At 46.8% G+C, this 24,802-nt stretch overlaps 1 protein-coding gene across 3 annotated transcripts in view; it reads right to left on the reverse strand.

Annotated features, from left to right (window-relative positions):
* Positions 1-24,802, reverse strand: part of TRIO (trio Rho guanine nucleotide exchange factor) — a 224,702-nt gene that overhangs the window by 74,495 nt on the left and 125,405 nt on the right. For all 3 annotated transcript variants that reach the window (XM_032337739.1, XM_032337740.1, XM_032337741.1), the window contains exons 27-33: positions 23,928-24,020; positions 21,418-21,529; positions 19,239-19,429; positions 17,162-17,263; positions 13,205-13,347; positions 12,539-12,638; positions 1,535-1,778 (exon numbers count right to left, since the gene is read on the reverse strand). In XM_032337739.1, coding sequence (XP_032193630.1) covers positions 1,535-1,778; positions 12,539-12,638; positions 13,205-13,347; positions 17,162-17,263; positions 19,239-19,429; positions 21,418-21,529; positions 23,928-24,020 — 985 coding nt within the window. The remainder of the gene's footprint in view (positions 1-1,534; positions 1,779-12,538; positions 12,639-13,204; positions 13,348-17,161; positions 17,264-19,238; positions 19,430-21,417; positions 21,530-23,927; positions 24,021-24,802) is intronic.

Consider the following 24,802-nt stretch of genomic DNA (forward strand, 5'->3'; position numbering starts at 1 on the left):
AAATTCTCTTTCTGTTTGGGTCCCTGGAGAAATGATAGCTGAATTCTTCTGGTTTCTTACTGGGGTGACATTTAGGTCACATCTAGGCCCTAAGGGATCTGGACCAGGGTTGTGCCCATAATGAATGAGGTGAGCTAATCAGTAACCGTATCCTCTGCAGCCTCACTGAGTTCAATGCACTGAGCTCAGTGCACCTGGCAGCCAGAGGACGGGCCCCAAGACGGGTCATGAAGAAAGCAAGGAGAGCACAGATGACAAATGAAGGGAGTGACCAGAATATTCCAAAATTAACAGAAAAGAACTAGAATATGGCCGACTGGAGTGATCTTCTCTCAGGAAAAGAAACTGCACAGCCCCAGACCGGGAACAGTCTGCCATCTGCCAGCGTCGCAGAGGGATGGAGACTGTGACACAATATGGTTTGAGGCAGAGAAACTCTACACATACTGCACTTTTCTAGAAGCTGTAAATGACCAGTGTTTCTCAAGAGGGCTTAAAGTCTCAAGTTTGCTTTTCCCTGAGGGGAAACCAGCACTAACAGAAACGTACAGCAACCTGCATATGCCATTTAAAACCTTCTAGTAGCCAGTTTTCAAAAGTAAAAGGAAACAGGAAATGAAGACATTAACTCTAACAAGACATTCTATTTAACTCTACACGATATCTTGTCACTTCAGCCCGTCATGGCTCTGAAATAGTTGTGCACGGTCTTTCTCACCACAGCTCTTGAAATCTAGCGCATGTCCTCCCCCTGCAAAGCATCTCGGCTCAGACCGGCTGCCTCTGAACGACGCCCTGCGCCCACCCTTGTCCGGCGGCTGCCACGCTGGACACTGTGGACAAAGCGCCCTCGTGCGCCTGCAAGGAGCCCCTGACTGACCCATCTAGACACACACAGTAAAGCAGTCTCGCCACCATTACCTTTCAATAAAAGAATCACCAAGGAACGCCAAATGCTGTTTGGTTCAGATGGTCTGCCGTTTCAGGGGAAAAGTGCTTCTTTTGGAAGCCCCTGCCAGCAGAGCCACAGCACAGCCGCAGCCGTCCTCCCGAGCCCTGCCTGACCCACCACCCTCTCCCTCAGGGCCGGCTCCGTCCAGATGCTGCATGGGGAGCCTGGGCACTTTGGTGAGTTCTGAGATACTCTACAGGGGTATCTAACAAAACAAAAGAACCCACAATGTGAAAACCTGATGAAGGAGAAGCTGAATGTGATCCCACCTCCCCTACCTGCATTCATCCCCTGGAGGAGAATGGTCCCTGCTCTGTGTTCTCAATTTATGAATGACACTGGCCGAAAAAGAAGAGCCCCCTTCTCATTCTCCAAACAGATACCATTTCGGGAAATGACGCAATCATTTCTGATCATCAAATGAAATCCTCGTTTCCACTCCAGCTCTTGATGGATTAGAAAGGCCCAGAGCCACAGTGACAGCGGCCTTAGTCACGAGGGACCAGGCTGCAAGGAAACAGGGACAGAAGCACCAGAGTCATTTCCAGCGGGCATGAGCCAGCCATGCCTCAGGATTCCTACCTTTGTGGTTGAAGATGCCCTCCATTTCCATGCTACTTCTCGAGTGGGCGATGCACAGAGAGCCGCAGGGAACCAGGCCCTCTGCAGCAGGGGACCGGTCAGTGGTCCGCACCAGACACCAGTCAGGCTTGTCGTGGGGCCGCTCCAAAACCTCCACGGTCTGGCCACGGCGGATGGTCAGCTCCGTGCTGTTGCAGGCAGTGAAGTCGTGGATCACCACTGTCAGCTCGCAGCCGCCGGAGAGCTGGGGAGGGAGAGACACCCATCAGCGAGCCCCAGTCACTGCCCCTGTGGTGGGGGAGGCTGACCTGGGCCAGCAACATCCTGGGGTCGGGGCAGTAACTTGCCCCCAGCTTGAGTCAGGGCTCTCCAGTTTCGCTGCCCCTTCACTTACCTTCAGAATTACATGGGCAGCTATTGACTGTCTTGTGTTTTAATACATGGTTATGATTTTTGAGGGTTTCATGGTCAGAATCTGATACAATTTTTCAGATGAGTGCCCGTATCATTTTGGGCCCGAGACATTATTATCTCCCTGCTCAAAATGTGCTACAATAATCATCTTTCAAACCTAGGGCAACCTTGTAAAAGCTCTGTTTCAAGGCCACTGGGGGATCACTGCACCACAGGGTGCTAACATGATCATTTTATCTGAAATTTCCCTTCCAACTTGGCACCACAGCAGCCTGCGCTGTCAGCATTGGGGCTCTTGGTACCACGTGGGTCCAACATCGGGCTGTCGCACAGCAGGGAGACCAAAGAGGCCACGAGATCCCTACATATGGGCAGAGCATGCCTTGTTCTCTCTCCGAAGCCCTCCAGGATGACTCTTAGTGGGCGCTCCCATCCCCAGGCCTTTCCAGAACCCCTGCCCACACTGTGCTTCAGCATGCCGGCCCACACACTCTGTGGACACTGGCTTCTTTCCCATACGCTCGTGCGTTCTGGCCGGAGGCTCCTTTCCTTTCTTCTCTCCTCTCACTAAGCTCACTCCCATTTTCTGTCCATTAAAACTACCAACGCTTAGGCTCTCTGAAGCGTATCCATGAACTCCAGAAAGATACATCCACGCCATGATTTCTACTTATAAAAGAGGTGTGTGGCCTTCTCGTGGCTTCTTGCTTACTGTGGCCAGGGCCCTCTAAGTCTGCCCCTCGGACTGTTCACACGTGGGGACAGCTCATACACACACACGCTCATTAACATCTCCTACACGAGAGTGTTGTGAACCCGTTCCCCCTCTCCGGACTGTCCCCTCTGGCTCTTCAACCCAGGCAGCCCCGTGGCTCCAACTCTGCTGCCTGTTCACTGTGGCCCGATGCAGCCCCATAACCACACCCTCTATGCCGAGGACTCCCCAAGCAGACACCCCAAATAACAGCTAGACACTATTCCCCTCATTGTTTTGGACGTGTCCTTCCAAAGCAGTCCAGGACATGACCCACCTCCCTAGTTTGTCCATCTTCCAATGGTGGCTAATGGTACCACAGTTAAGTTACCCAAGTTAAAAACTCTTGCGCTCCAAACGCTATCAAATAGACCTAAGGCCGTCTCTCGGGTTACTTCCTTCCTCTGCCCAGCCATGCCACATGTTACGTGGATTTTGTGGTGGCCTCCTTACACACTCCAGGCCCACTTTCCACGCCACGTGAGCACTGCAGGCAGTTGCCTTTTTGAAATGCTAAGCCTCCCCTTCAAGGACCTCCAATCCAAACTGCTGAGCTTGGGGTCCAAAGTTCCCACAGCCGGGTGCCAGCCCGCCCTGCCAGGCATGCTCGCCGGCTTCTCCTCATGGGATTCACAGCCTGGAGTGTGTCTTCCCTGAGGTGAGCCCTGCCTGCACTGTGTGCATGAGATCCTGGCTGCTCGGAGCCTCCATGTCCCCTCTAGGTCTGCTTCAAGCTCTGTCCGCCCATCAAAGCCCTCTGGGAAGCTGCTCCAGCACCTACCTCGTTACTCAGTTTGTAAATAAATTGTGTCACAATTCTGAAATAAAACGTGACTTTGGGAGCTAGCTCTGCCTGCGTTCAGCATGTCACATGCCCAGCCTTCTGTCCCCCTGCAGGGCAGCAGCACGGAGAACACACAGTCCAGGACAGCCGGCGGCCTGGGCTGTGGCCGGTGGGTGGAAGGACCAGCCAGGCCTCCCACTGGAGAGCAGCCTCGTTCCAGAGGCCTCGCCGCTCCCCTCACTCGCAGAGACCTGGGAATCCATGCCTCCTGCACAGGCTCACGGCCCCCTGGGCCCCGTCATGCCCTAAGCTGCTCATTATCCTCCGGTCCTAATGGCCTCTCTTTTGAGAGAAAGTTTAGATATTTACAATAAGAAACACATGTCCACAAGACAACCACAGAAAGCAGAGCACAACAGAACTCTTCCATAACAAAGCACACATATCAACAGATGGACTGTCTTTGCTAGGCCACAAAGGCAATTTCTCACGAATGTTTAATCCCCTCCGAAACGGTACACATTCCCCACTGGGAAAACCATGCTAAATCTTACACACATCTCCGTGAACCATCAAAGATGCTAACGTTAAAAGGTTAAAGGTAGAGGCCCAGGCTGGAGAATTTTCCCTGTGAAACCCCACATTATGGAAGTGCTTAATCCCTGTAACAAAAAGGAGGAATGTTCATGCCCCAGGGGAGGCGTGACCAGGGAAGGAGCCCAGCACGGAATCCAGCGTGCTGAGGCCCTGCAGGGTCCACATTTCCTACAGCCCCCTTTAGGCCTGCTGGAGCTCTCCCACGGCCACCAGTGACCTGCCCGTGCGAGTGAGTCACCCCCTGCCCGGAGCCCCACGCCCCCAGCCCATCACGCTGCCTGGAGGTTTCTCTACCCCCCGCCCCCCGCCCTGGGAAGCACAACTTCAAGACACATTATCTCATCACCAGCTCTTTGCTGGCTTCATTCTTGAGCATTTTATTAATTTTTCAGACAGCTCAAAGCCACGTGGTGCATTCTGCGGGTGGGGGAAGGGTGGGAAGGAGAGAGAGGGGCTGCCCAAGAAGGAACGTTAAGCTCGACTTTATTTCTGGCCCTGATTCCTTAGCCCCTCACAGAGTAATCAGAAACTATTGGAAACATCTGTGGACTTGACAGAGCATGATAAAAATCAAGCCTGTTCTGACAAAGAATCCCATACTGAGTTAAAATTCTTTTTCAAAGACTTCGGAGAACTTACTAACAGAATCTCCTACAATAATCTGTTTTCAAATAGTACTAAAATTATCATTAAAAAAACAACCTATCTGCTTGGCTTTACCGTGAGAATCTCCTCCACAAATCTTTAAGGGAGGACTAAAAAGGATGCTTTCTGGGGCACAGAAGTCCTGAGGATTTCTATCTCAAGGTTCACATCTGAATGTTTTAAACTCACTACAAAAACTGCCTTTAAAACCAGTTTGCTAACTTTAAAAAAAAAAAAAAACTTTTAAAAATAAAAGACTTAAAATAACTATTTTGCGGAAGCAATGCAAATCATCACTGCCTTTTAGGAATTAAATTCTTAAGTAGAAAAAGTTCGGATAATGAAGGGTGACTGAGATTGTACCTGCTTTCAATGCTATTTCCACCACCAGTGACCCGATTTCATTACTATACTGAGTTACCATTCCACTGATGTTAGCACTGTGTGCTTCTAAGCACACCCTGAGAAAGTTTTCACGGGACCCTGTTCACTTCTGTGTGTTTTACGGACTTCTGTCAGGGCTCCTGACGGCATGCACGTAGTTGAGGATCACAACTGGTGAAAATCTCAGCTTCCACGATTCACATTAACTCTTGCGAAATTCACATGAGGAGACAGTGCCCTCCTCCCCTCCAATCTTTCTGCTTTTCTCCTTTAAAAAGTAACTGTGGTGCCTAAAAACCATGGCCATGACTAAGCCTTAGTGCAACACACCATGGAAACCAGCCATAAAATGCCTTCTGCAGGACCAGACCACCTCTTGTCCCTTGCCGAGGGCTTCCAGGGGGCACTCTAACAATCCAGACACACAGACAATCAGCGGACTCGAATCAGGGTCCCTCTGCCGAAATTCTCTCTAGAAAGACTGAATGTGAACAAGCTGTGGGCGCTCACCCAAAAGAATGAAAGGAGGAAACACTCATCTCTGGTTGCTGGCACGCTGAATCTTCAACAATTACCACACAGAACAGAATTTTACTTTTTATGTTTTTTGGAGAAAGCGTGTTATATTGTTGCTTTACCTGAACCCAGTTAAGAGCAGTGACTCAACTGTTTTAGTCCCCACAGCTGGGGACTTCTGAGAAGCCCACCACTCCTCAGGGCAACTCTCTCTGGTGCACAACGAGGCAGTTTGACATTGCAAGAACACAGAATTCTGGAGAGACCAAAGCAAACATGTGCTTTGAAGGATGGCGCTCCCAGGTGAGCTCTGCGGCAGGATCGGCTGGAGGGAGAGCAAGCCTGTCACAACGGCCACAGGGGACGGTGCAGCCCCTGCAGCAAATGATTCTACTTCGAGAACCGAAGTCAGCTGCAGGTGGGTGTCTGGCCAATTTTGTGAGAGCAATTCAAAAGGAAAGTGGCATTGCGGTCTAATAAAAGCCATTTCCCCCCAAAAGAACAAAGTGTATCAACTCTGTGAACAGTCCCTCCTACAACCCAGCACGGTTCAGTCATTCAGAAACCTCACAAAAGAATCTTGTGGTTTTGTGGCGGCTTCACACGGAGCGGACAAAAGACAGACCAAAGACTGGCCGCTTGGGTCAAGGGGATCAGGGAGTACAGCGCCATTACTGGCAACACGTCCGAGAGAGGCCACCACTGGCAGCCAGAGATCCCCAAGGGAGTGCATCCTGCCCCAGGCTCTCACCTACCCAGGCTTCCCACTAGGCAACTTCACCAAACCTGGGCAGCAGAGCCCCCGCTCACGCCAACCCCAATGCCAAGTCCACAGGGGAAGCCTCCACCAAGATCTGCGGCTGAGTTCTAGTGAGGACCACTGTCATGGGCTCTCACACATCGAGGGCATAGAAAGAAATCGGTGAGAACTCAACAAATGGTTATTAGGGTAAATTTTATATGGCTTTTACCACACCCACCCACACACACACACACGCAAAAGAAATCTGTGAGAGAATTTTTTTTTTCCCCAAAACGGTAGCTTACCATACCTAACATTTTATCGAGAAAAGAAATACTGAGTGTGGTATTCAGGGATGTTAATTCTTCACTATTTACTGACATGATCACTAATTGGGTTTTCTAACACAAAAATAATTCTTAGAACCAAGGCCTCCTTGACGGTGTGATATACATGAGGTGGAATGGAAAATGAGATGTTAAAAAAAACCCAATTTAAAAGCCACAGCTAAAAAGGCAAACTTTAAATGTAAAAAGTCAGGCCAAGTGGAGATAGGACAGTGATTATGTATCGGGCTTCAAGGCTTCCCAGACCCTGACCTGCACCAGCAACCCGTTTCCCCTCGCTCACATACTTGAACGAGAGATGCCAGCACCTGCTGAAGAAACAGGCACGGAGGGAAGGTGGCCAGTGAATGAGAAGTTTAGTTGGTTCACACAGAAAAAGGCACGAGAGCTGGAAAGTAGACAGCTGTCCACTGTTACCTTGAGTCATCTGGTCCTGGAAACCCCGAAGCTATGTAAGACACTTTCACCCAAAGAAACCCATCTGCTGAGTTTCCTGAGTGAGCAGACCATCCTTCATCCAGAAACGTTAAAGTGAAATGACTCTTTGTCTTTGATGGAGGAGCACCAACCAGGAGAGCTAAGAAATGACAGTCAGTTAGCCAGGTGACTGGGCTTCTCACCAGAGGGAGAACAACTAGAAGAAACCTCTGGGCTCAAGTCCAAATCAAAACTATGTCATCACCTTCAACAGTAACTTTGATCAGTACTGTAAAATTTACATTATTAAAAAGCACTTTTCAGTGCACCACTATCTTAGTAAACATTGTTGTTATATTTCTACCCAAGCTTTGTATTTAAAAAAGAAAAAAATCTGCTTTTTCTTAGAACCGAGGCTTTCTGGGGAGCCTGGGTTGCTCAGTTGGTTAAGTGTCTGACTCCTGATCTCAGCTCAGGGTCTTGATCTCAGGGTCGTGAGTTCAGGCCTCGCATTGGGCTCCATGCTGAGCATGGAGCCTACTGGAAAAAAAAAAAAAAAGGAAAAGAAAAGAAAAAGAACTGAGGCTTTCTACTTTAGCGTGGGCAATTTTGTTTTTCTGATTAACTAAAATTATCAAAGATTACATTCCACTTTGTGGTTTGATGAAAGCACTTAAAAAACTTGTCAAAGGTTACAAAAAAACCACAGCCACTTAGGAAAATAGAAAACAAAGATTAGCAAAAGGAAGACACAAACACCAGGTACGCTCCATCCCCCAGACTGCTGGCGGGGGCCTCATCTCCCGGGTCATTCCTGTCCTGGACCACCTGTCCTGGACCACCTGTCCTGGGCCTGCCCACAGTGGGTGATGCACGGACATCCGTGAATAGCGTGCAGTCATTTTACACATGTGCAGCCACAGTACGGCTCATTCTGTGGGGTTAAAGATGAGTGGGGGGGGGTAGGTTTTTAGCAAGAATCCCCCCTCTTCTTCAGTGACTGCCCATTCAGTATGGGGCATTTCACTGCTAAGCGCCACCCCAGTGCTTATGTGCAGGCACTAACACTGAGTGCTTTATTCTTAGGGCAGCTTCTAGCTCCTAATCAGCACAGTCCAAATCCACTGCCATCCAGAGCGGGCAAATACAAGGACAGAGAGGCTGACACAGATAGCCATGTGCAACCACCAGGAATGAACAGCAACAGTCCAGGAAGGAGGGAGCAGGCAGCACTTTTGACAAAGACATAGCAATAGCTGGGATTCATTAAGTGCTCAGTACGTGCTCGGCACTGTTCTCAGCACATCACACATTTTCAGTATGCACAGCCCCGTGAGGTGAGTCGTTAAGTCCTGTCCCCAGTTACAGATGATGACACTGAAGCACAGACTGGTGAGCTAACTGCCCAGGGCTGCTGAGGAGTAGAGCCCAGGGGTCTGGCTGGTGAGCACTTCCTCGTTGCTAACCATCTGCTGTCACACTGCGAGCAGCGGCTGGTATACTCTGTCTAGGGAGACTAAAATTCTGCCCTGGAGAAAGGCTTCCGAATTAAAGCACTTGCTGTCATGCCCACACAGGGGCACACCAACGTGAGGTCCCGGGAGACTCAGAGCTCTGGCAAGGCCAGCAGCTTGAGCTCCTCCTTGGAGCCAAGGTGCCCTCTTGCTTCCAGCACCTTCAGAGGGGGGAGAGTGTGGAGCCAAAGCTGCGGGAGATCAGAACCAGGGCTCGTGTGGCTCCTGGCAGGGCCACTCTGTGCCTGGTATGCCAGGGAGGTGGGCTGGAAGGGAGAGGGAAGGCATTTCCTAAATAGGCTCAGTGCAAGTTTTCTTTCTCGAAAATGTGAATTTGGCCCCATTTTAAAATGCACACTGCAATTTACATAAATCCGGCCAAGTTCCTATCGTTAGGATGTCACTTCATAGAGGAAGTTGGTTGACTTTTTAAACTACATAAAACCCCCTATCCCCAACACAGTACTACAGCACCTTCATTAAGAGTAAAATGAAATCATTTATTCTAAATACGTGGATTCATAGATTCACATTGTAAGCTTAGGGCAATTCATGCCAAGTGTCAGTCTCAGTTGAATTTCTCATTCATTAAAAATCAGAACTGCATTACTTACGATGTAAAAAAGCTCACACGGGCCCCGAGGGCTTGGGGCAGCTTGTCCACAGGCCCCTCATCTTGCTTCGGTGATTCATCTTGACCTCAAGATGCTTTGTTCTAGAGTAGCCTGTATCTGATTCCCGTATTTTCTATTTTCTTTATAATATAAGTTTTTGTTATATAAAATAAACCACAGACTAATAAGGCAAATAGAAGAGAAAAAGGTTAAAAATGCTTCTTTAATACATTAAAATATTTAGCTCCATAACCAGCGCTAATGTGAATAATAAGGTCTGGACTCGAGCTGGTAATTAAATCCACATTTTGTTCTTGGCTTTAGCTGTCCGCTGCTGGGTGGCCCTGTGAGGGTCATCCGACCTCCCTCATCTCCTCAGTGTCCTGAAGGCTGGCTCAGCACTCTCCTCCCTACCTCAGGGAGACAAGCTCAGGACAAATGAGATAAGAATCTGGCAACCATCTGATTTCTTTGGACTCTGAATTATATTTTTATAAGATCATTTTATCAGCGTAAGTACCATGAATATGGACAAGAATCGCTGCTAAACTCACTCCCGGAACAAGGGGCTGGCGTATTTCAAAACTGATGTTTTCAAAGAAAGAACTGTGCTTGCGAGGTGTGTTTGTACCCAGCTCTGCGAATAATGCTCCTTGGAAAGAGGGTGTCTCCAGGAGCCCCTCCTCAACAGACTCTTCCAGAAACATCTGTGTGCCTCATAGAGCATTACTACAGCACTGGGCACATAACTTTTCCTTACGAACGCTCCAAGAGGCCAAGTCGAAAACATCCCCCCACCCAGTTTCTGAAATGTAACCAAAGTCCACGATAACAACTAACTCACAACAGGCATCATAAATTAAGCCCAACAGGCAGAATATAGTTAAGTAATTTCCCTTGCCAGGTCTATCTGCCTGTGTCATCAGAAGCTGCTTTAAACCTAAGGAAAGAACCCCGAGACAAGAAAACTTACTGCCATCAGACCGGAGGGGGTTTTCTGGCTAAGCCGAGTTCAGTCCAACAGTGCATTCTAAAGCTGACTCGAAAAAGGATGCAGTTTCCTAATCTTCAAAATGTATTTTCCTGATACATCTACTGACCCCGAAATATCTACTAGAAGTATAAGCAGGAAGACAACAATAAGAAAGCCCTCTGGAAGCTGAGAATACACAAATCCTGGCATTCGCGTGGCAGCAAAGTCTTCCTTTCTTTCTCATTAGGCCGAATGGGAACATCCTCTCCAAACTCCAGATTTTGAGTTACCATCATGAAATCTCACATGCTCTTTATTCTCAGCCCAAATACAGACCCAAGAACTGAAGAAGGCAACTGGCTGCAGGTCTGTGGTCTTAGGAAGACAGCTCATCCCTGTTTGGTACTCTTGAACCTACCAAGGACCTACGATCTTAGGGAGTGGTATTTAAGGAAATACATGTCAGGTCTACGTAAAAGAGCAGTTCTGGAGTGTCATTACTTCCAGATGGCTAGGAGTCATGGCAACGCCAGGCTGGGAGCTGCCCAGCGGGAGAGCTTCTGTACAGCTCAGGTGGGGGGTAATGGCTGTTAGCTGCAGAAGCAGTCATCAGGGAGTTCTGAGCTCCACAGTGACGTTCGGAGAGAGGGCACCACATGAGGGAAGCAGAAAATGGTGAATTACCTCTACACGTAGAAGACTCAATAGATAGTTCTTTAAAAAGCCTAACATCCCAGTAGAAAAGCAAAACTTTATACTTTTATTTATCTCTTTGACAATTTCATTCAAATTTCTTATTTCTACAAAGTAAATTTTAAAACTCATTTCTAGAGTAAATCTATGAAAGTAAGAAATTCTAGAGTAAGTTCTATGAGAGTGTATCTGGGAAGAACATGAACTTGGGACCTGACAGGCCAATCGGTGGCTGGTGATGCCCACCACGGCGAGTCTGTGAGGGGCCTGAAGGTGGGTGGCCGCAAGAAACATTGCTATTACACCCCAGATGCCTGACGTGTCCCTTCTCTCCTTCCTCATTTCTACCATTGGCGAGACATATTTGCCACTGGGCTCTGAACAAAGTAAAATGAGACACTTTTTCTTCTCCATCCTATTACTCCAACCATTCTACTTTCTAGGACTTAGATGAACTCAAAAAACTAAATAGAAAAAACAAATGACTCAAACCAGAAGGATCTTAAAAGAGAAATCACTGTAGGAAAGCAATACTTTAAAGCCCACTTCCTTCTCTCCTGGACCCTGCATTACACACCGGGAATCCTCTGCAAAACTGGGTGAGGAAAGTGCCCCCATCTGGGCCTCTGAGACCTGCCAATGGAAACAGTCCGAGACTGGACCCTCACTGGAAGTCAGCAGTCGCTTCCAAAGGACGGTGAAGTCAGGACACTTCCTGCTACAAATACGCTGTGCAAACACCAGGCCAAGAACAGACTCCCGCGTGTTCCCCCGCCCCCTCGTCGGGACGAATGCAGAAAGAGCAGCCTGCATCACATAGTGGGAAACGCAGGAATTCCGAACCCATAGCACTCAATAAAATCACTATTCACTATCAAATAATCTTTTTGGAGAATTTGGTCTAGCAGTTTAGAAACAGAACATGTGCTCATCTCAGTGGGAACCGAAGACTTATTTAGCTGATGTGAATGTCCCCCAACTGGCTTTTATGGAGGACCCTGATTAGCTGTGCCTCATGTCAGCCTGGATTCCGAATTCTCCTGCTCATTTATTTTGTTGGTTTTGGGATTTGATCGGGACAGATCATGAGGTGCTCTACACCCCTTCTGGAGAAGGGAGAGCTTCATGGATGTTTTGCCGACCAGAATGGCTGCCCAGCCGGCACCGGCACGGGCTCCTTCCGGGGTGCCTTTCCTGCACCTGCTGCACCTGTGTTCCCAGGAGGAGCCACAGGGCCCACCTGAGGATGCCGGCGCGCCCCTACTGATTCACAGCAGCTTCTCATCTGGGCTCTGTGCAGCATTTAACTTAAAATAACTAGTTTTTCTGCTTCTGTAAAGTTACAGCTTAAACACCTGCCCTAGAACACCCTGACAGAAAACCATGTAACGACACTGGAAAGGTCAGGCGATTTTTCCTGAATCCTCAGACTTTACACCCAACACCCCCAACTTTTTGTCTCTGCTTCTACTCCCAGCACCACTTAGCACATAGCGACTGTCTGGAAATGTTGGTGCCAAACTGTCATTTATAGATAGAAACAGGCTGCTTCCTAGCAGATCCAAGACTGCATCACCCACCCGCCAAAGAAAGTGGTGGTTGCAGCTTACCTTATCACTGTCCAGCGTGTTCTGAGACGTCCGTGAGGCGATGGAAATGGTGTCCGGCTGGCTGCTCCCATCGCCCTGGCTATCCAGATCCTCTCCATCCCTGAAGAAGCAAACAAAGTTTTCATTCCTGACACTGCTGGATTTCTCAAGACTGGTGGAGGGCAGCTGTCAGTCACTGGAGAGACAGATTTGTTCAAAGAGGCACAGAGCCATCTGTGTGACTGCACCAGCATTGCGAGAACGGTGACAGGAGGCCACCTTGGCTGCGCGCCGGGCTGTGTGTCCAACACGTGTCCTCCGGGTAACGCACACAGTGGTAAGACACGGTTGTGGTCATTTCCATCACAGAAACGAGAAACATGAACACCTAGGATAAGATGTAGCTTGTCCCGGTCCCACGCATGACCTAGACATGCATCCAGACTCACACGTGCTGTGGGAAGGGCAACAGAAAGGGATGTGCACGGAGCCCCTTGACTTTAAGCTGAAGGAGGTTCTGGTCTTGACAAAGCAACTTCATTGCTAAGAATGAGGTTACACATAAACTATATTAAAAAAAATTCCTCAAAATATTTAAGAAAGATGATCTTTGAAAAACACTAAGTTAACACCGCCTTGTTCCCTCCCTACCAACTAAACACACCTACCCTGAGTCCCAGCACTAACCTCCTCCCCTTCTGCCTTGCTGCCGGCGCCGTCTTGGGGATGTGAATGGGCTCCTTCAGGGCTCCTTTCAGGTGAATAGTCCTTTCCTGTATTACTTCGCGGATGTGCTTTATCCAGTCCTGCTTGTTCTCTATACTGGAAGCCTGAACGAGGTGTGAGAGTCAGTAAGGATACGGAAGCTCTCCTTTCCAGAACCCACACTAACCACGCTCAGGTCACCCGCCTTCCTTGTTTCCCATTTTCAAAATAACTTTCCAGCAGAACAGCAACCACATCCCATGTTTACTTTTATATTTTGAGTATTTTTCAGTCAAACCATTTTTATTTTACAGCACATATGTTACTCCTGATCTCCAAATATTGTAATAATCAATCATTCCCCAGCCTGCAAACCTTGTAAGCAGCTCTGGGTAAATATGAAAGCGCAGCTGATCCCAAGCCCAAGTGTCCCTGAAGCAATTTAGGCAAAGACCAGCGGTCGGGGGTTCCCAGCCACCCGCATTGGTACCCATGTCCCTCTGCCTCGTCCCCTGCACTCTGTTTCCAGACCAGCCCCACCTGCACCCATGCTCGCTGCCCCAGCACTCTGTGGAGTCAGGCCCCCCCTTATCCTCAGGTCAGAAATGGGCCCACGGTCACACGGCTGGCATGGGAAGCAGCCGGAAAGCTCAGGCTGGACAGATGGCATCCATGTGGACGTCAGAGCCCGGCCTCCCAAGCTCTGCCTTCACCTACGCCTGGTCACACCAGTAGCGTAAACCAGTTAACCTACTGCCAATCACAGATGGCAACACCATTACAACTTTTGAGAACTATTTTCTGAAAATGACACACAGTCGATATTCAATAAGCATTTGCAGAATGAACACAGGGCAGTACTCCTTCCAGATTTTTTTTCCTTTCTCTTGGCCTCAAAGAAGCTTTCTTTCTTTCTTTCTTTCTTTTTTCCTTCTTTTTGCATGTTCTGGGGCTTAGTAACAGTTTTTAATTTCCTTGTGGAAAACATCAACCTCCTATGACATAAGCACAATTCCCTGTAAATGACTCAAACAGTCGTCAGAGGGATTACAGCTGAGATCCTGACCAAGAGGGAGCATTTTCTCATGGCGCACCTTGTTTTCAAAAACAGAAAGGTCAAGGCCCAGGTTGGGAAAGGAAATTAGAGCTGGGACTATCTTTCTCCTGTGTACAAAGTTTTAACTGGAGGCTGTGTCTTTAAAGTCACTTAGAGCTAGGAACAGGGAACTAAATAAAGGATAAAAGCAGCCTCTGGCCTCCATTCCCAGACCTGAGACTGGAAAGCAGTATCTCAAGTTCTTCTGGGGCCAGAGGCAGGAGGATCAGGGACTAGGGGAGTCTGTGCATGGAAAAGAGGTGTTCTCTCAGTGCAAAACTCTGAAAACTGCCGATCTACTGGCATTGAAATGCCTGATATAAGCATTCAGGTTAAACTGAGAGAAGAATCTGAGAAAGAACATTTGGCTGGGTTTAGAGACAACTGAGGGAAACTGTTAAATATGGTTCACAAAGAAATGAAATTCTCATGATTTAATAGGATGAAGTGATCATTACATTTATGGAGAGGAATTCTCCTGACATTAAAGAAATTAAACAAAGAAAACACGTGCCAATTTTTCAGAAAAATAAGAGGAAGGTAAGCCAGCTAAATACTAAATAAAAGGTCCCACTTGTCTAAGAGATGGGAATAGTTTGTTTTGGACTCTAAGTAGTCTCCATCCATTTATGGAAGGGTTTGGAAATCAGGTTCTCCCTTCCAGAGGACAACATAAAAAAGACCACAGCTTTGTTTTCTAACTACTAGGCCATCAGTATCATTGTCATTTCTATCAGTACCTCCTCCACCACCATCATCAGCTCTACCAGCACCACTGTCTCCCCTGCCACCATCACCTCCACTACCATCTCCAACACAACCACCGCCATCTCCACCACTTCACCACCACCTCCAGCACCATCACTTCCACCACATCTCCATCTCAACCACCTCCCCCATCATTTCCACCACAACCATCTCCATTTCTACCACCACCACATCCATCCCAAACACCTTCCCCCCACCATCATCTCCACCACCTATATCTCCACCACATCCACCACTACCTCCACCACCATCACCTCCACCATCATCTCCATCTCCAACACCACCTCCACCACCATCACTTCCATCATCATCTCCATCTCAACTACCTCCTCTGTCATCTCCACCACCACCACTTCCATCTTAAACACCTCCCCCCCACCATCTCCATCTCAACATCTCCTCTATCATCTCCAACACCTACATCTCCACCACATCCACCACTACCTCCACCACCATCACCTCCACCATCATCTCCATCCCAACCACCTCCTCCACCATCTCCACCACCACTTCCATCCTAACCACCCCCCTACCCATCTCCATCTCAACCACCTCCACCACCATCCCCACCACCTCAGTCCCTGCCTCCACCATCATCTCCATCTTAGCTGGCATTTCCACCTCCACCCCCACCTTCTCCATCTCCAGCTCCACCACCACAAAGTAATCTCTAAAATGAATGAGGACATCATTTCCTTTAGTCTCTCCTTGGAAGGCAGAGAAATATTACTCGAAATTCCCCTAGAATGCTTTCATCTGATAAAGCCTGTAGGGAGCCTTATCCTTCAACGGCATCATGAGTATTTTATTATATCCTAAATGAAAGTAGTTCAAATCTGACTAAAATATCTGGCACTATTTCTCAGATTCACCCTTTGACATCTGTCACTGTAGCTAATCTGGATAAATACTTACTATGAGTTGGAAGTTTTATGGTTTTGAGAATACTTTAAAATTTTTATGGCTTAGGAAAGTTCTGTTATCTAATATTTAGCGATCAGTGCAATTTCTATTTTATAGGGCTTTATGCCAATACTAACAAGAACACACTGGGCTGGTAATCATATATTCATTGCAAAACAATCCATCATTTCCATGGGAATAAAGATCTTACAAACACAATGGCTTCCATTAAAGTACAAATTCTTTAAGAGCAAGGTACCGATGAGAAATTCATAGTTGCTGGAAATACTGGTGAGAGATTAAAAGGAATGTATGAGACAGAATCCCTGGCATGCAAGTTCATACACCAGAGTCCCATTAAGCTTTTGGCTCATCTCCCAATATTGTACAAATCTTCAGCAACATCTTCCACAAAACATCCCAAAATCACTTATGGCCTTCCCAGAAAGCTAAAAAAGATGGTTTCATCTGTATTTTCTCAAACACAGGAGGGAGTACACAAGACACCTGAGTGCCCTGTGTCTTTCCTTGGAAAGGCTGGTACAATGGAGGCAGAGTTCAAGTCAAATATACAAACATATATGCCTCCCCCATCCCAATATATACCCCCCAAAAGCACCCTTCGTGTTTTTGAACACTCTGAATCATAATATTATCAACCCTTGTAACTGATCATTATCTCCCTTTTTTCTCTGCCCCCTAACCAGAAAGCCAAAGAGCCTGGGACCCCATGAAGACTCTCAGCACATTCAGCCCTGGAATGGCCCAAGGCCTTCACAAGCTCATCAGGTGCCTATCTGCCTTTGGAAACTGGACGAAGTGTGCGGTGAGAGCTGTCGAGCCACATGTCCTTTCTCCTGTACCTTAACCTCCTGTACTTCTGATGGAATCGACTAATTCTTTTTCAGACAGAATGGGAGAAGTTTAAAGAGATTTCTCTCCATCTGACCTTTATCGTAGAAGAGCAAAGTTTATTTCAAGGCATTTTATCACTAGAGTACCAAACTGAATTTATTCTATTATTCTTTTTGTGATAATCACCTATCTCGAGAGAACACAAAAAGAGCAAATAAAAGCATATGAACACCAATATATTTCAACAACAGGAAAAAAAAAAAAAAAAAACATTAAACTTGTCCCACAGCACATTCCCAAGTTTCAAATGAACATACCTTAAGGACAATTTTATTATCTGAGGTTGGCGTCCTCCCCACCCACAGTGCAAATTTGCAAGGATCTCCTTCAACGTGTTCCGTGACACCCAGCTCTGAGGTCTGGATAAAAAGGTAGTTACATAATTAGATGACTGTAAGATTCCAGCAGGATACAGAACAAAGACCAAGAAAATGGTTTTTGGTGGCTTGTGGTCACGCCAGGTTATAACAACATAGTTTATTTACGGTAACGGGTAAGCCTCCGATCTTACTGCAGTTAAAATGAGAAGGTTTTGTTCTCAGGCCGCCATGACTGCTTGCATCCCTTCTACTTCCCCTGTGCGCATCTACTGGAGATCCTGATGAGGGTCAACCAGCAAATCAAGAGGAAGGAAACCAAAATATCTAAAAATCCTCTTACTGGGAAATCAAAGAGTTGACCATTTTCAACTCATAAACAACAAACCAAATCAGTCTGAGTTGCAAAGGAGTTCCCGCCATGCATTTTCCGCACGAGTGGAGTAGCTTCGCAGAAGGCACATAATGTCTTCACAGTTATTTCCCGATTTGTCCATCAAGAGCATTAACTTTTAGTATTTCGCCAATAATTATAAGGGCTAAGAGATAAAATTTCTCTCTGTGACATGTGCAGTTGTGATGGGAGCACACGGAAGAGCAGAGGTGAAGGTCAACATCTCCAGTCCCTCCCCCACAGTCAAGTTCACCCTCGTGTGTTTCCCCTCTCCGGCAAAGGAAGTGATTCATAATGGTGGCCTCTAAGGGAACCTTAACTTTTGAAAGATAAATTAAATGAAGATGTATCAGCTTCTAAAACAGACTAGCTTGGTCTCTGAGGATAGATTAAAGGCAGCTAGTAAAATTACTAGCCAGCAATGCTGCATTTTTTTCTTTCCAGTTACAATATGATCTAAAATGATGTAAGGTGGGCTGTGAGCCAAAAGACAATCTCAGACAGGAAATAAGCCAAAGAAAATGGTATGAAAACCATTAGTTTAAACTTGCAAATTCCAAATTATTATTAAAGATGATTTCTACATTGGTAGTATTTTATTACTTTGGGAACTTGATTAATATATGGATACCATAAAAATACATAATGTAGATGATGTCTAAATTCCAAATATCTACCAGTATTTATAAGTGATCTGTCATATCTTGTGTAAAGAAGAAACCAAATTCTATACATTTCCTATTCTTTCTCAGATGGTGATTTTTCATTAGTTTTGCACAATCCTCCCCCCCCGCCTGACCCTGCCCAGCAGTTCTGTGATGACAGCCCGAGGTATTCCCACGAGGGGAACACAGAAACACAACGGACCCTGAGGAGGACACCTGCTTGAGGCTTCTCGGAGAGTCGGCATGTGGTTTTACCCAGAGACTTGTTATTTGTTGGAAAAAAGGCATCAGCTATATTCTTTTGGCATAAAGTACAGTCACAGGTTAAAAAAGAATTCAAATGCAACACAGTATGCACCCAGCACTCAAGGGTGGGAAGTACTCTCTGCACAGATGGGATAGTGGACCTTTAGAACTATTTTTGCATATGTATATTTTCTCTAATAACCATATTTTGTTAGTGTAAAGAACCCTAAATTTACTTGTTTATTTTCCACACATTTACCTTTATTGAAAGAAAAATTCACCCCAGACTATTAAGAGCCTACAGCCAGCCACCCAGGAAGGCTGCTTAATGTATCTTCCAACATTGGTGAAAGGAAAATTAATTAGAATGATATGAGAACGTAATCGTAGACTCATATGATCAATTTATTTGTAAAGCTGGTTTGGGTACATAAGAGGTAAATCTAAATTCACTTAAAAAAAGTGTTTTCTCATCCTTAGAGTCTATGGAATTTAGAAAAAGCAGGTTTTCTCAGTCTAGCGAAGCTAAAACCCATGAGCTCCCTCTAGTGGACTCCAGATTGTCAGAGATGTTCACTGTGGAAGATGAAAACCTAACAAAACCTAAAGTTTCACAATTAAATTGAAAGCAATGGTGCTTTTTTTTTCTGCCTACAAGAAGATTTGCAAGTGTATTACCTTTAAATTAACAATTCTAAATGCTGATACTTACAAATAATTTGCTTTTATAAAGGTACTTGCTTCTGCCACTGGAATCTTTCACTTCTTTACTAAATACTAAGGACATTTCAAAAAGGAAGAGATGCCGTTCTCGGCCCTTTCGAATTAAGGTTTTTGGGTCCCACACTTGGAAGGATTCCTGCAGGATGAGTTCTCCCTGAGACTCAATATTTTCATCAAACCCTACAACACAAAGACAAGAAGGCACAATCAATTTGAAAGAAAATAAAAAATGATGCACAGGACAGCATTGTGACGATTTAAACATTTGTTCAATGCCCAACAATTACATCACAGATTAGAGTTCCCTTTCTGGACCCCCATTCCAGTTTCTCTGCACTGATCCCACCTGACGAAGGATAATTTTTCCTTAAACATGACTTTGTATATATTTTCCCTTGCTCAAAAAGGAGGGGAGAAAAAAAAAAAAAAGCCAGTGCTTCCTCATGGCTTTATTCCTTCAACTCTATCTGCTGCGGGTGGCATTCACACCATGTGAGATTTGAATGAACTCCCTGCTTCTCCTCGGCCTTCACTCACGGCATCCCATCACACAGACCTCCTCCTCCCCTGGCCCAGAATGGTCCACGGACCTTCCCCCAGGCCACTGCCTACTCCCAGGCTGTGACCTGATCCTCTGCCTCTTCAGCCCAGAACACCCTCCTCGACATTCCACTGCAGTCCCAGCCTTTCCACAGGGCTCTGGTCTGGCCTTCCTTGGTGAGTTCTCCCTGCTTTGCAAAATTCTTCCTGTGAATCAGTCACACTCTGGCCATGGAATGGCTTTCGCTCTGCTCAACTCTTCCCGGAAGTGGCCCACTGCATGGACTTCCAGCGACCAGGCTGCAGGAAGTGGCTGGATATCTGGGGCAGGGGCTGCTAGTTCTCCCTCGACCATGGCTCTCTCCTCCTTCTCCAGAGAGAAGCATCCTCTGTGGTTGCTCAGACAGGCCCTGCATTGCTGCCCCCGTGACGCTGGGACAGCACGTGGCCAAGCACAGGCCACGTGGGGCAGTCTTGCATACAACTCCTCGTTTCTGCCCTTCCAGCGGCCGCTCCTTCCCCGCCCTCTTTCCCCACTTTCTTTCTGCTGGATGGAACATTCCCATGGTCTTGACATATCCTAAACCTTCCCAAGCAAACATTTAAGCAGTGGAGAGAAAGTACAGAGAACAGAACCTGAGTCCTTGATGATGCCAAGAAGGGCTGCCGCACCAGCTCAGGGTCTCACATCAGAGACAGGAAAAGCTACCCCACCTGGCCTCTGACTTCTGCGTCTCTACTGCCAACAGCAGCACCTCTGCCCCAACCGGTTACACTGCTCAATACTACTGGGAAGACACAGGCTCGAAAAAGCATTTGGGGAAAGATTACTTTTTGTACATAATTGTGTATCTGATAATAGGAATTAAGCTCTACAACACAGAAAGAACCTCTTTAAACATGGAAAGTTCGCTTGCAAGGTGTTTCGTTTCTCTGCCTCGCTCTTCACCACATCACACACTGCCGTGTCACATGCCGCCATGTTCGAGGATCTTGCAAGTGATACAGTGGATAGAGATACAGGGAAACAGCAAGCTTTTAAAGGATTTTATAATCACAGGGGCTGATCCTGCCATCCTTCCATCCATCCATCTACTGTGGACACCTGATTGCCTAAAATAAGTGACACACGGTGCTACCGCGGTCCAGGAGAGTGGACAGCCTGCTCTCCAGATGATGGACAAGAGCGTGCTCTTAATGAGGCTGAAGCACTTCAGAAACTAAGGGGAAGCAATGAAACCAGATCCTTTAAAAAAGAAGGTCCTTGGGGCGCCTGGGTGGTGCAGTCGGTTAAGCATCTGACTCTTGATTTCAGCTCAGGTCATGATCTCAGGGCTATAAGACTGAGCCCTACGTGGGGCTCCATACTTGGCAGGGAACCAGCTGGAGGATTCTCTCTCTTCCCCTGCTCTTTACCTCTCCCCTGCCTTGTGCCTGCACACTCACGCTCTCTCTCTCAAACAAATAAATCTTTAAAAAAAAAAAAAGGTATTCACATCTAAACTCTTAACTCCTAACAGAATACAGAGGCACAAAGCCAAGAGTTTCAGGGCATGGGAGAGCCCCTCATACACAGTGTCAGCAGGACGTGTGCAGATGCTCGTCGGGGGACGTGCAGAGCCTCGTACCTTCCAGCATGCTGAGGTGCATGGCGTCGTTGGCTCGCTTTGGCACACTGAGCATCACCTCGAGGCCATCTTTTATCTCCCCCTTTCCTTCCTCACAGCAAGTGAGTAGCTCCTGTAAGAGACCGATACCATGAACCATCCAAAGGCCAAAAGCTTTGCCCACAAGATCTTTGCAGAAAAAAAGTCCATGAAGAATCCATGAGTTTCAAGAGAACAACCGACCGCGGTCGGCTGGGCACATCTTCTCACAGAAAATGAATCACTGCCTCTTTAAGGATGGAAGGATCTGTCCAGATCAACTCAGGATGCTTCTTCAGATCAGAGGAAACCGGATGCAGTCACAGTTTAAGACAAAATCAGTGTACACCTTAACTACCAAGCCTCAAAAATAATAATAATAATAAAATAATTAGCACAGCAAAGCATAATCAGCTACTGGTTTTATCTGAAGGTCATGGCAGAGTGCACCGAGCATCCCCATGTGATCGTGAACGCGTCTGTGCTGTTAACGCCGCCCCCAGCCCGGACCTCCCGGGTCACGAGCGGGAGCAGCACCACCGCGCCGATATCCACAATCACACACTGTGTGTGCCCTTGTGCACAGGATGGTTAGCAAAGCGCAAGTGATCCGATCACACCTCCCGAGTGTGATTCCATTTCAGACGCACTTAGAGGAACATCTGCTATTAAAGGAAGGGTGACAAGGACAATAAATGCATGTTCTGGCAGGCTCCAGGGTATTTTCTTACCAGCGTATGAATGGTGATAGTCAGCAATAGTAACCAGCGCTCTCTGGGTCCTAGCAATCCCCAAGAGGAACAGGGCCCTGCAGGGAGCTCTGGCCTCATACTGGATAGTTTTAGAGCAATCTGGCACCAAACAAGCACTTTCACTCATGACCAGATGGTCTTTACCTATTATTCTAAGGAGCTTGGCAAGAAAAAAAGTGCTTAAGAATGCTATGTACAGAAATTAACCTCACTGGCAGAAAACACTCCTCGTTGGGGAGCTCAACAGAGCTTATTACTATTCTGCTGAAGAACCCCTGGGCAGAATAACGTGAGGTTCATAAATTAAAGTCCCACTTTAATGGTGATTAGCTAGATGTGAGGTCACTGGAAAAGAGATTTTTAGTGGAAACACATGCTAAAGACAAAATTCTTAAATACTGAGGACACCAAGAGGTACACGGCCTTTGCAGAAGTAAAAAGCAGAGGGCTAATGTGAATATAAATAACTTAACCTCCTGACTTCTATTTCACGTCCGTGGCAAGCTCATATTGCTGCAGTGAGGGCCATAAAAGCACTTAATAAGATTTTGATACAAAAGTGCAGGAGAGCTTTCCCAACAGAAATGTCTCATGATGGTACTGCTTTAACAAAAGAATATGGCCACTTCTGTTTCTAGAGTTTTCTCATACCAGAAAGAGAAAGTGTTTCAGGATTTCATAACTCCATCTCTGAACTTTTTTTCTATCTGGGAAAATTACAACATCACCTCCTACTGCTGTGCTAGGGCAGCACCAGGGACAGAGTTAGATTCACAAAACAGGGGTCCCAGGATGAGGGCAGGTGGCTCATTCTCACGCTGGGTAATGTTCTCTGGCCACGTAAACAGCACACACATCACTAGGTAGAGCTGGTAGATTCTTATTCTCATAGTTAAGAAAACGTACATCGATTTATACAACGCATTCTGTGACAACAATCACAAATTCCAAGTTTCCTCTCCCATTCTACTGTTAAATCCTTAAGATTATTAGAAGTGGGGTTTTTTTTGTGTGTGTGGTATAATTGACACACACCATTATGTTAGTTTCAACAGTATGACATAAGGATTTGCTATTTGTATATATTGCAAAATGATCACAATAATTCTAGTTAACACCCACCAGCATACCGAGTTATAGGATGACTTTCACTCACCATTCATAACCAAGAGAAAGTGGAGATCAGTTTGCCTTGTGAACAACACGCTCCATAAATAAGTGTGTGATACGTGACTAGACGTCACAGGGAGGACTAGCCGAGGGTGAGCTACTTGACCCGCAGCTCCACATGGGTTTAGAACAGAGCCCAGATGCCAGTGACCCAGGGATGATGGCGGGCACAGCCCTTCCCCTCACAGGCTCACTTCCAGATCTGCAGACCAGGTGAACTTAACACACGCAGAGCACAGAGCACAGCGTGCGTCCCATAGTCAGCGAGCCAGTGTCAGCCTGGGACACAGGTACCAAGGGATCTAGACTTCACAATCTCTTTTCTCAGTGTATGTTAGGGACCAGGGTCAGTCATCAAAGTTCAGGTGCCTAATCAAGGAATAGTCTCTTATTTCCCTGCTGCACTGAGAAACTGATCAGGGTAACAAATGACAATGCATTAAAAAAAAATTAATTGGCTAGGTGTTATTTCAAAAATTCAGGGTACTTGACATAAACAGAGAGAAAAAATGTCAAAATAATAATGCACAGTTCACAAAATTCTGCAAGTAGAAAATGCTTCATACATACTTTCAAAAGAAGTTGATACTTTGTTATTCGCTGAACTGGTTTAATAAGGTACGAAGAGATGGAATTGGCTAATCCGTGCCGCTGCTGTATTTCCTGAATTAAGAAAAAAAAAATAAATGGATATATACTGATGAACATTACTGGGTAAATTAGGTAGCATGAACTAAAACTACATTTTTTACCTTCAAAATGACTACACACATATCACTCTTAGCCTAAGAAATAAAAGTAGAAGTCACTATTTACTCTTTCAATATGCTGAACATAAGAATAAGCTAATCACTTTGAACCAGAAGACAGCGTGTTGTCTGGGTTTCTGGCTTTCACGTGCAAACATCAAACAGGCAAGCCCATGACTCCCAGCCATGGAGCCATGGGGCCCACACTGGCCGGGCAACCTCCGCCCGCCCTCCCCTGCCCCGGGCTAGCCCTGGTGCGTCAGCCACGGAACACTGAGCCACAGACCAGACGCGCCCTGTCTCCCACAGCAGCTCTGGCAACTTGGGCCACCGGTGCCCTGGAGCCACAGACCACACCCCTTCCCCCAAGCCTGACTCTCCCGCAGAGGGACTCCTCCTTCCTCACTGACACAGTCACACACAACTCAGCCATTTTTCCACCCACGCTCGCAATCCATCTCCTAGCCCAGACTTTCACACAAACCCACTGTACTTGTGCTATCTTGGCTCTTAACGCTCTTCTCAGAAAACTAACTAACTAACTAAATAGATAGATAAAAGGGGTGGGGCACCTGGGTGGATCAGTGGGTGCAGCATCTGCCATCGGCTCGGGTCATGATCCCATGGCTGAGCCCCACAACAGGCTCTGCTCACAGCGGAGGCAGCTTCTCCCTCTGCCCCTCCCCCCTGCTCATG

This window comes from Mustela erminea, chromosome 3 (assembly GCF_009829155.1).
Source record: "Mustela erminea isolate mMusErm1 chromosome 3, mMusErm1.Pri, whole genome shotgun sequence".
NCBI classification, from domain to species: Eukaryota; Metazoa; Chordata; class Mammalia; order Carnivora; family Mustelidae; genus Mustela; species Mustela erminea.